Source organism: Antennarius striatus, chromosome 21, assembly GCF_040054535.1.
Source record: "Antennarius striatus isolate MH-2024 chromosome 21, ASM4005453v1, whole genome shotgun sequence".
Classification (NCBI taxonomy): domain Eukaryota; kingdom Metazoa; phylum Chordata; class Actinopteri; order Lophiiformes; family Antennariidae; genus Antennarius; species Antennarius striatus.
Window position 1 is genome coordinate 12,401,710 of NC_090796.1, and position 12,255 is coordinate 12,413,964.

The 12,255-nt window shown below is 40.8% G+C and overlaps 1 protein-coding gene across 1 annotated transcript in view; it reads left to right on the forward strand.

Moving 5' to 3' along the window:
- Nucleotides 1-84: 84 nt before the first annotated feature.
- LOC137588763 (corticotropin-releasing factor receptor 1-like) overlaps nucleotides 85-12,255 on the forward strand; it is a 39,691-nt gene continuing 27,520 nt past the window's right edge. Inside the window, exons 1-4 of the mRNA XM_068306032.1 lie at nucleotides 85-641; nucleotides 5,635-5,722; nucleotides 6,777-6,836; nucleotides 7,188-7,313. Coding sequence (XP_068162133.1) covers nucleotides 612-641; nucleotides 5,635-5,722; nucleotides 6,777-6,836; nucleotides 7,188-7,313 — 304 coding nt within the window. The 5' untranslated portion in view covers nucleotides 85-611. The remainder of the gene's footprint in view (nucleotides 642-5,634; nucleotides 5,723-6,776; nucleotides 6,837-7,187; nucleotides 7,314-12,255) is intronic.

Consider the following 12,255-nt stretch of genomic DNA (forward strand, 5'->3'; position numbering starts at 1 on the left):
GCGACGAAGCGGCACAGAACGTGGGCGGCGCGTCCAGGAGCCGATCTGGACCGGAGCGGCGCAGGGTCAGACGCTGGACGCGTAGCAGCGGGACATGACAGGGCGACCTGCGGAGCGGACCGGGCGTCTAATAGGTGTTTGTACATTGAAGGGCACGGCGGTGCCTGGCGGATGGTGAACGCCTCTCCGGGGTGGATTCAGTTTCCAGCCCCGGTAACTGTAAACTGACAGAGACTTCTCTGAGTATCCAGGAGGAACCGACCCGAACAGAAGGGACTGTTAATCACCTGAGGACACATTTCTGCTCCTTAACTCCACGTGCAATTATCTTAATGGATCACAACACCTCTGATATTACCCGGATCTCTACTTAAGAGATCTGACTGGGGGATTTTTCTTTTTTTTTAAATTTTTTTTTATCCCCGCACCTTTCCCCCCAACAGAAACGCGTCACTGAAACCATCAACAAACCGTGTCGCTGCGCGTTTCCATTGCACAAACTCAAAGGAGGATGCGCGGGGAATGAGAGTCTGGTAAAAAGAATTGTTTCCAAGTCATAAGAGGACATTTAATGACAAGTGAAAATTATGTGAACAATAAAAGCTCTGGAAATGCGTCGTGAAGGCTTCTGTCTGCTTGAGGTAAGTTCTGCGCCTTTTGCGCGGTGACTCTGAAACCATCGCCTGTGGTTTGACATTTAGTTTGGATATCTCCTTAACCCGGAGGATAATCTGTCTCATTCTTAGGGATTTTAAGGTATAATCTTTTAAAGTATCATCTCGATGCCATAGGTTTTACGTTTATCCTCTTGTCCAGATGTCAGTTTTCGGATGTATTAAGAAAGGGTTGATCTGAATTGAACACCTTTCCGAGTGTTAATCCGCATTATGTTCACTTCAAATAAACTGATTCCGCAAACGTTTTTGTTTGAGATGAGATGTGAAGCAGCACTGTGGGATAAGATGACATGAGAAAGCGATCCCGAATGACGCGATTGTGACAAACGCTGATGCGGATCTGGGACACAAGAGATTTAAAAAAAAAAAAAAAAAAAAAAAAGTGTTAACACAGCAAGTGAATTCCACTCACTTCCGCTTCTCACGCATTTTTATTCATTTGTTAGCTTTTTTTGGAATTACTTTAAAGAAAAGTACACAAATTCAAATTAACACCAATCCCTGGGATGAGTCATCCGATGTCGTCCCCGGCTGTGATGCCCTTTGGACAGAATGAAGAGGCAGCAATGAGGACAAGTGGTTCCTGGGTCTGAAAGGAGACGTGCTGATGTTGCCACAGATGCCTGAGGTGCATTGCTTCACCTTCCTACAACCCGTTGAGCGAGCAGAGCTGCTGCACTAAGAATAACCAAGAATCCTTTTGAAAACCCCCCCCTATCCCGTTCCCATTGTTGTGATTTAAAGTCATTCAAGGGAGAACACGCTCAAAAGACTGATGTCAGAAAAATAACCAATTACTCAAGTGATTATACTCGCTCTTTGAGACTTTGGTGGTAATTCTTTTCTAAATGCTTTGTCCTACATTCAAATATTTACTAATGCTTTGTAAGCAGAAGGGTGCTGAACATCTCTGTCAATGCTGCAAAACACATTTCATGCAACTGCACTCCGATCTGGGTCTGTTGTTCAAAATGTCACCACTATATTCAACTAATTGAAAGACAAATAAACTAAAAGACACAACTTTCTCAGCAGAGGTTTGAAATTTATGCTGTCTTACGTCAGTGTGAAATAGAAATACTATATTAAAGCACATTATTACTGCTTTACTAATTATATTATTATTTTGCTGATAGTGTTTCACACTTCTAAAACTGTTATAACTAAATCTCCTCTCATAAGATCATTTGATTCTGGAAAACACACTTTGAAAAGTAAAAAACAAAGGAATCAGCCAGTGTCCTGTCAATAATTCATTTCAATAATTCCAGCTTTTTCATATTTTAGTGGCTTAACGTGATTTTATTCTTTCTGGTTTCTGTGAGAGTTGGGGAACGATGAGCGCTCAGCATCATTGGTGTTTATCTCAGTGACATTTTGCAGGTGAACCAAACCTCTACGGCTTATCTGAGTTGTTTAATATTTTGATCATTGTCAGGATAATGAGGGTCCGTCTGAATCCTGCCCAGAGCCTGCAGAATAACACCCAATGGTATTACCGATTAGGATAGCACACTGTGGAGGTAAACAGCATTCAAATGCATATTAAGCATGTTTAAACTCATCTCAACACCAAACTAGAAAGTAAAATAAAAAGGTTGTATCATGAGGTGAAAATAGGCAAAAACATCAGCAAAAAAAATTCAACATCACCAGCTTCCCAACATCAGATCTCCATGACAACATGGTAACCAGGGTATTCCAGATGTCGCCCCATCCAGGAGCAACTTTCCCAGCTCCTGTTGGGGAATCCCAAAGCACTACCAGGCCAGATGAGATCTGTGCTCTCTCCAGTGAGTTCTCGTTCTATCATATGGTCTACTCTCCAGCACACATCCCAACCAGATGTTCATACCCCCTCTGTTGCCTCCATCATGAAACTTCCCTTGAGATATCCAAGCTCCTCAACTGTCTGCAAGGCTGAGGAAACTCATTTTGACCACTTCTGTCAATGTTCACGTTTTTAATCATTAACCAGAGCTCTTGATTAAAAGTAAAAATTCAAAGCTTGCAGCTCAAAGTTGCTACACCTGCATTACTCCTGATCCGTCTCTTGATCTCATGCCCCATCTCATGCCATTACTCTTCAGCAAGACTCCAAGGCACTTGAACTCTTTTGCATGGGTCATCAACTCAACCCCAATTTGAAGGGCTCCTATTTTCTGGCTTAGAACCAAGTTTTCATGATGGCTACTTAAACTTGGCATACTCAAGATCAGAGACTTATGAAACCAATAGAATCACATCATCGGGAAATAGCTGATATGCAATTCTCAGGTTAAAAATTTGAAGAGTCCCTGACCGTTACTAAATTCCAACCCCCACTGAGGACATTTGACCCTGTATAATTCTCACTTTTGATACATAGGAATCAAATGGCTCGCAGCCAAGGCCCTGGCACCCATACACCCACAGTGCCCCCTAAGGTTCTCCTTAGGACACTTTTTTGTATGCCAGGCCAGGCAAACAAGTCTGAGCATACCCTCCATACCCTCCAGTCCCCCGTGTTGAGAATTGGAATGAAATCCTTGCAACACTGAATTTCATCTACATCTCGCATTGACTACACCTCCAGCTTCTTTATTACTTCAGAAATGTATGTTAGGGATATGAACAGAATGCCTTACAGTTTTAATTCTACCAGACTGAGGATATTACCTCCTATTCAGACATTGAGCATAATATATGGAGTCGGGGTCAGCAGACTTCTTTCCAAAGTAAAGCCTGGGCCAACCCCTGTTTTGCCCTCCTTAATCATTGAACAGTTGCCAAAATCTCCTGGAGGCCATCCTCTCCCCAGAATTTCCCAAAACTCGTGTTTCTGCTTTGGCAGTTGCCAAAGCCACTGGGCATCGGGCCTCCTGGTACCTGACAACTGCTTGAGGAGAGCCCAGACTCAGCCAAGCTCAAAAGACGTCTTCTTGCAACTTCCATCACCACCGGTGTCTGCCAGCGTGCTGCTAGGTGGACACCATGACAGGTATCCTTTTGACCACAAGTCTTAGCAGCTGCTTCCACGATGGATGCTTTGAACATGGGCTGCTTAACGTCCATGTTCCCCCCACCATCTCTACAACTACCACCATGGGAAGCGTGGAAATTTCTTCTTGAGGAGGGAGTTGAACAACCAGTGGACAAGGGTCTCCACCAGGTGTTCCAAGTTGACATTCCCTACCCATTTGGATTAACTATATCCGTCCTGTAGCTTCCGCCAGTCTGATATAACTCACCACCAGCTGATTGTCAGCTGACTCTTTGTGTCTAAGATAACCATGGGTCACGAGAGGGCACCAGCAATACCTGCAAATAAAATGTAAGCATTTAAATTGATGAGAGTCTGTTCCATACACTCACTCCACTGCAAAGCAGGGTGTTTCTTGGCAGAAACAGTTCAGAAGACGCATCTCTAAATAATGGTATTCACACATCTGTCACTGGGAAATGGTAAACACATTTTTTGTGTATCACATGACATAATATTTGGGTATTTTTGTTATATTTTATTATCAATATGCAAGTGTTATTTTCATGGTGGGCCTCATACCGTCTCCTGAGTGATTTTATACTGTTATTACTTTTACCCAAGTAAACAATAGGGTTTCAGGTGACATTAAGAGCATTGCAGGCTGGTTTAATGCCATCACTTACATTGTCGCTGCCAGTTGCTGAGCTTTATTTGGAAGAAGGCGAACAGCCAGTACTGTGGTTGTACTCTGATACCAGGGTAGGATTCACTGAGCGTGAAACAGTAAAGCCACCAGGAACCTGTCTTTGAAATCTGGGCCACTCTTGCATTTTATATAATGAGGCTACACTGACTTCTGGTAATTGACACTGTCGGACCCAGCAGGTTCTGAAGGAGCCCTTTGTGCACCAGAGTGATTCCTTTAGTGACACAATAAATGAAAGAATTTAAAAGAACCTTTCCCTCATTTTCAGTTTAAATATTTGACATGTTTATTGTTCCATGTGTTTTATTATTTATAGGAATGCTTTATTTATGATGGGGATCAATCAGTTCCTTTATAGGTAATGGTAGATGCCCTCTTGTGTCCTCAGGGATCTCTCGGAACTCAAGGACAGCTGTAACCGAGTTGAGGGTCAAATAGACAGGCGAAGTTTAGCTTAAACGAAAACTGACAAGGTAGTATTTTGCCATGATCAAAATGGCACTAACATATGCTGGCACACAACCAGTGGATCAAGGGTTGCAGATGCCACTAATGCATCATGATGAACAGCAGAGCACACATTAACTGTGTCACCAACCCTCATGGTTTGGACGTTTTCCAGCAATCACTCGAGCAGAAGAAATCTAGTTAAGATGAAAGTGTGTGGATGAAATATTAACACCAAACACTGAATTCCACTCAGCTGTCATTTCAAAAAATCTAAAAGGACACCTATTCTACCAGTGTGTGAGAACAGCAGATGCTGTCTTACATTTTTATTGAGGGTGGAAGCAAGTAAAAACACGCAGGCACTTTTTTTTCCCCCAGATCCAGCAGGTTCAAATGTAGATTGTCTTCCTGAACTGCCTACTATTTCATAATGATGTTTATTATTATTTTATGTTTATTCCCCACTGCATGTGCTGTCAAGTAGCCTGCAACTGTTACTAGACACACAATGCACAAACAGACATTTTCAATTTAACATCTACAAGCCTCCAAGAAGGAAATAACTTCTTAGCCTTTATACAACATTTAATCTTTTTATCTGTACACATGAAAGCATGTTGGTGCTGATAAATGATTACCGACCACAAAGTGGTTTTAATTTGAAGAGGAAATGCATGCAGCATCTGCTCAAGGGTACCACCAGTCTTTTAGTTTCAGTTCCACAGATGTGTGCAATGGGGAATTGAAAGAACAATGGCAGTTCAAACATCAGGACACTTGTCTTTGACGTTATGTTAATGCTTGACTCATTCATTGTGACTCTTCTCTGTTTGCAGGTTTGTGCTATCATAAGCCTTTTGCCTTCAGGCTCTTTAGCGGATCTGACATGTGAGGCTCTGCTCATGCTGTCAGGGAATGTCTCAAGTAAGTTGAGGACAAACATTGGCTAAATGCCTACGACAGACACTGTGAGGAGCTTTTAAAAGGCAGTTATGTCCCAGTACAATCCAACTTGGGTGTTGCACTCTTATTACACATGCCAGGCTGTATTGATTTTCAGTCAGTGCCATTTCATGGCTGTAACAGCTAAATGCTAAAACCTCATCCTCAGTCACATCTTCCTCTTACTGGGTATTGGCAGAATGCCTTTTACTTATTATTCTGCTTGTGTGCAGGCCACACACTACAATAGTTGGGTTTCAACACTTTATTTAACATACACAAATGTACTATACACAAATGTATTGGAATCTGGTTGGGGTAGTAAAGATATTCCTGGTAGACTGGTGTCAATGCTGTCTGTGTTCCAAGCGGTCACATTGCTCCGTGGTCACATGAATTGGTGTCAATCTGCAGTACATTTGAACGATGGCTGGTTTTTATGAAATCAGCTATTCAAACCAAACATTTATCAAAAGCATAAACAGAGAAAATCAATAAATACTGTTATTACATCTAAATAGATGTAGTAATGGTGAATCAGTTGGATGTTAACACTAGATTTCATGTTGTAAAGTTTTATAAACTGTTTTTTTTTTTATATGGAAGGAGGTTGAAATGAGACAGCAGTGGTATCATGTATTCAATCCTGAACTTTCGACAAATGTTGTTGTTTTTTGTCATAGGATTGTTTTTGTAAAAAACAATTTCCTATTTTTCATTTCCTATTTACAAACCGATGATTAAAAATCATCTGAAAGTGTCGTCTTTGCCCTGCAAACCAACCTTATTTCCAAATATTTTTCTTTCTAAATCTTGAGCCATTATAGAAATAATGGGCTGACCCTCGGGGCATGTCTAGAGTCATTTTTGCTGCTGCTGACTGTTATTGCTTGGGGAAAGGTCTGTCATGAGTATTTACTATTACCCTTAAATGCTCACCCTTTGTAGCTGTTAAGCTGAATCTAATAAGATTTTTGCAGCCTCTCCCGGATGTTAAGATTGCTGTCGCTGATGAGATTCTCTTTCTGGCTTGCAGTACAGTCCCTGGCCTCCTCCTGGAACCAAACCCTGACCAATGCCACAGGTCAGTGGAGCGGTGAGTCGGACAAGTTACTTCTTTTTCAGATGTGTGAAACTGATTGCCTGTGCGGCTACTACAAAGCTGATGTGTTGTGGAGTACCTCATGAGGGAAAAAGGTTTGATGTGAACTCAGATTAGAAGGACTAACTTCAAAGATGAGAACAATGCTTGAAATAGACTTGGCGACATGCCACGGGAGACAATATGCGAGTAATCATTACAGCCTGCATACGCAAACATCTTATTCAGCTCTATGCTTTACTGTCAAATAGCCTGAGCGTTGTCGGAATTTCACCGTGGCTATAAGTAGTCCTGAGCCATGCTGGGAATCTGCATCTATCTGACATTTCTGTCCCTACGCTTCAGGCTCCGGACCCTACTGCGACACCTCCATCGATGGCATCGGCACCTGCTGGCCCAGGAGCGGCGCGGGCCAGATGGTGTCACGACCCTGTCCCGAGATGTTATACGGTGTCCGGTACAACACCACCAGTAAGTCCACGCTGTCAACGCCTGCCAAACAAAAACACAAAACAATAGATTCAAAACAAGATTTAATTTGAACACCCCCCCCCCCATCCTCCCGCATGTTGCCAGCTCATCCTCCCCTGGGGCTAATCCTGTTTACATAATTGTATATAAAGAAATTAGCATGGGCATACAAATTAGCAGGAGACAAAAAAAAAGCGAGAAAAAATAAAATCAAACGTGTACAACCAAGGAGGAAGGCGGATAACACGCCGTGAAGTGTCAGAAGGGAGGCACGCGATGGAGTAGAACGCGAGCGGCATGGCCGCCAGGGAGAGAGACGTTTTTGTTAAGTCTTGGCGAATGAATTACGAGATAATGCTGCAAAAGGAGCTGCAAATCCCCGCCACCTGAGAAACTCAAGCCTGTTAAAACAATGGAACAAGGAGAAAGAGAGTCCTGTTGGCTTAAGTTAGTCAGTATCAGTCAAGAAGACTTCTTGAAACATGAACTGGGTGAAAGAGCAAAAGAAATTGACTATTTCTTTGTGTCTCTATGTGCAACAAACCAGAATTCTGGGTTGAGGTTTTACTAAAACCAAGACCCTGTGTTCAGAATTGTGATTCCATCCTCAAACTGATTTTCAACTATATACAACACAAGCGCATTGAAGGTCAAAATGTAATTTAATAGCTGCAGTACACATGTAATTATAGATCTGCCCTATAATTGAATCCACAATGTTTTTCTTTTATAGTGCAACACACCTGCGGCAGTGTAACATGTACCCAGGATTATGTAACTGGATCTCAAAACAGTTAGTGCCAATGATCCACCCAGGTTACTTTTATAAAGTGTGTCGTGCTCAGTGTGCCAGCGTCTAGCAGGGATGCCCATTTTCTCCATTATCAGGCACCACAAAGACATCAGAGATGACGCTGATGGCGGGAAAAAAGCAACAACCAAAGCACAATGACAAACAATGAATTCCCAGATCCCGCCCCCCCTACATCTGGATTCACTCTTGAAATATAAATATTTCTTGACTATCACATGGTGAAAACTCCCACCAGTAACAGACAAAAAGACAAAAATCTACAATCACAAAGAGACTTTCTTTCTCAGTTGCCAACATTGCTATTCTTTATTACATATCAGATTAAAAAAGTTTGTGTTGCTAGTTGATTTACAGCTATAAAGATGACACACACACACACACACACACAGATACAGATGTTAGATCGTTGCAGATGTGGCAGCAGTGGCTCAGCGGCAGAGCGGGTCATCCTATGATCCAAGATCGGCAGTTCAATTCCCGCTCCCGCTCAGCCACCCGGAGTGTGAGCGGACAGTGGGAGGTGTCAGCTCATGTCCGGAGCACTGCCGAGGGGCCCTTGAGCAAGGCACAGTCCCCTTTATAAGTTGCTCATGAAGGGGCGCACCATGAAGAGCCACTCTACCTCCCTTTGGATGCAAACAGGCTCCCTTGTGTGTGTGTGCGTGTGCTACAGGAGCCTGTACTCACTAATATGTATGCATGCGTTTGAAATACTAACTAAAGTGCGCTTTCTTAATTTCCCTTTGGGGATCAGTATAGAAAATTTAAAAAAAATAAAAAAGTTCTCCACATCACTTTTTAAAAGTGGGCATTCAAGATTGTCCAGTCAAATCTGAAAAACAGGTTTTCCGGTTTGTTTCACCAGCCACAGAATGATGAGGTCACAAGGAAGTTGATCCTTAACCTTTTCCAATCATAATGTCACCCTTTTATCCTTGAAGTCTGTCATGATGAGTGCCATCAAAATAAATCAGTTCAGTGTTGAGTCCAAATCAATATTTGAAGTCAATACACCGATAGGTTACTATGAGATTTAAACACAGAAAAAAATTCAGGTTACACTTTGGCCTTTGACCTTGAAAAACTAAATCAGATCGCTTTTAGCTTCAAGGTAAGTTTGAAGAAATTTCCTCAATGCTTTTTTAAAATGTGGCAAAAACAATTGGAGAGGGATTAGTTAAAATCAGTGTCTGAAATTTTGTGTAAGAGCTGTGTCTTTTTATTTTTTGTTACTGTGAAGTGAAGAATAATTCTAAAAGTCATCACAGTCGTGTTTTATAGCCATTAACCTGAAAAACTGCTCAGCAAGATACCACCTACACAATGCTGGCTGTGTTTTTTATCAAACCCCTATCGGTGCTCTGTGATGTGTCTCTATCTGTGACACACTCCGAGGTAAAACAAATATTGGATGGGAAAATACAGTAAGCACAATTAAATAAATGTAAGGGATTAAACCAAATGCATTTGCAGTCAAGTTAAGATCTGAACCCTCTGCAAGACCCCCAGGGTGCTCCTGAGAGAGGGAGAGTGAGCTGGCAATAATTCAGCTGGAGCGCAACAGTATTTTGTCACTGCAGGGTTCATTTCACCTTCAGGATTAAAATAATCTCTATTAAAGCAAAGCCTAAAGGCCCCAAAAAATACTACCCATCAGCTGACATTAGCTGCAAAGGTCAAAGCAGGAAAAAGGGGTCAGGATACAGGATGATGGCATTTTTCTTAAAATTAGGGGCAGATTCAGTTGGGATGTTGACCTACTGAATATTAAAATTCTCTATGATATCATTACAGGATTAAAATCTTGCCATAAAGAAGAGGTGACAAAACCACTTTAAGGTATTTTTTGCTTGAATTTGTTAATTGCAAATATTTAATATTTTTTCAATGAGTCAGACGTTGGAAAACACAAATTTCCCATGACGCACAACCTGAGAAACCTTGTGTAATTTTATTGAGATAAAGTGTTTGAAATACATCTCACACACTGTTTGTTTCAAAGGTACTATAAACTAGAGTTAGCTAATGGTCACCTTAATGATTCTTTTAAGGTTTTTATTAATTACATTGTGCTGAAAGTACATATTTGTTAAGATCCTGCAAAAAGAGAAGGACACACTTTGTGAACACAAGTCTGCTGTGAGTTATCTTACACAATAAAGCCGAGAAGACTGAAGAAGTTAGAATGGAGGGATTTAAATAACATATATAATGTGTTATACGAAATATATACTTCTTCAGTGCTTGTCTGTCACGATGCTGAAGATTTATTCATTTATTCATTACCGTTAAAGCCAACATTTTAATAATAGTTCTGTCAGAAACTAGAAAGGCCTCAGAGGGTGCATACCTCCGCCAACACCATGATGACTGAAACCTGAACAATTAGCAAGTAGTCTCCTCATTGTAAGGATTCTGTCTGCAGTCCGTAGGCCTTTGAAAGAAAAAACTTGTGTGTGTGTGTGTTTTCATAATACCTGCATTCCATCTAATACCATTGTGAGTATATAAACAAAAGATGTACTATTGACCTTTGCAGCACTCCCAGTCTGTCTTGAATTACTCTTGTCTGCTTCATGTCAAATTAAAGCACCCAAACAACAGGAGTTGCCCCCGTCTGGGTGTTTGAAATGTTTGTTGACTTATTTTATTGATATTGACATCTTGAAAAAAATTTTAAAAAGTGGAATTGGGATCTAGAATCGACATCTGTGCCCTATTTCACCTTAAAATTGAATTGTGGATAAACAACCAAACAAACAAAGAAATAGATGAATAAACACAAAAACTAGTAGTTGAGGTAATCACCATTTTTTCAGCTGTTCTTACTCTTGCCAGTTTAATTACCCACAACTATATTTCAGATATTATTATATTAATGCTCCGGTGCATCATTAAAAGTGACAACCAGCCACTAGTCGTCACCTCTCACCTGTGTTTGGGGTGTTCGTAAGGTACTTTTATTTTGGTATCCTCTAAAATACGAGAGTATATTTTGTGTTGTCTGTATTATTTTGTATGTCATATTGTGTTGTATGAGTGACAAAAGTTGATAGTGCATGTGCTTCCACCATCTGTAAATCTGCAAGTAGACCTTGTATATATTTGCATCTACAAAAGCTGCATGGCTTTTTCAAAAAGCTGCAGGTGTGCATTTGATGTGGGGTTTTTTTGTCTGTATAGACAAGCAATCTAGAATTGTCCAGCATTTATTTTGCAAAGTAAAAATTAACTGCTGTATCTGCCCCGTGATCTGAGCTCCGCCAAGGTTTTATGGGTTAGTTCCTTCGTCCAAAAAAAGATTTGGGAAATTTTCTGGAATTATGCTGGCAAACAAATAAATCAACCACACAAAGATATTTATAAAGATTTTTAACTATTTCCTCAAATAAACAATGTTTTACTGCCAATTATAGTAAACAAAAGTCATTCAGGGGATGTGGTACTAATAGAATTGGTAATGCCATTACTGGACGAGTATTAATTTAAGTGGCGGCAGTGTGGCGAGTGGGTGTAGCTGCTGTCCTCAGGTTCACAGAGAGCTGATCTGGTTCACAAGTGCAGGAGTCAGTTTACCTGTTCGTCCGACTAACTGGTGCAAAAGAAGAGGCTGAGAATCTGGAGCACCTTTCAGCTGCACCTCATTGCAGAACTCAAACAAATCCAAGACATTTAGTTTAAAAAAAATTAAAAATAAAAAAAAGATTGAAGCGTGACTCTCTTTTCTCTCCTCGGTCGCAGATGATACGAGTCATAAACTGGACTGAAAACTTGGAAATTTAAAATCTCACTGACCTTATTTTGAAGTAGCAGATGGCTTATCTGGAGCTACAAGATTGAAGTTTGAGACTGGAGAAAGTCTCCCTAAATAACAGAGGTAAATCTGTTCTCTCTGAACGCCTTACAGCGGAACTGAAAATCTGCAGTGCTCTAAAACTGTATTGTCTAACAGCAGTTTTGAGAAAAATACGTTCTGTGATACATTATTTCCAAAATTAGATTACAGTAAATCTTCAGCTTGAGAAGCTGACCATTCTGTTTGTGAGGTTTCAAACTGCACTACCATTTTTTTCAGAACTTCATTTTAACTACTTATTAATGACTTAAAATAATGAATTGATTCAATCT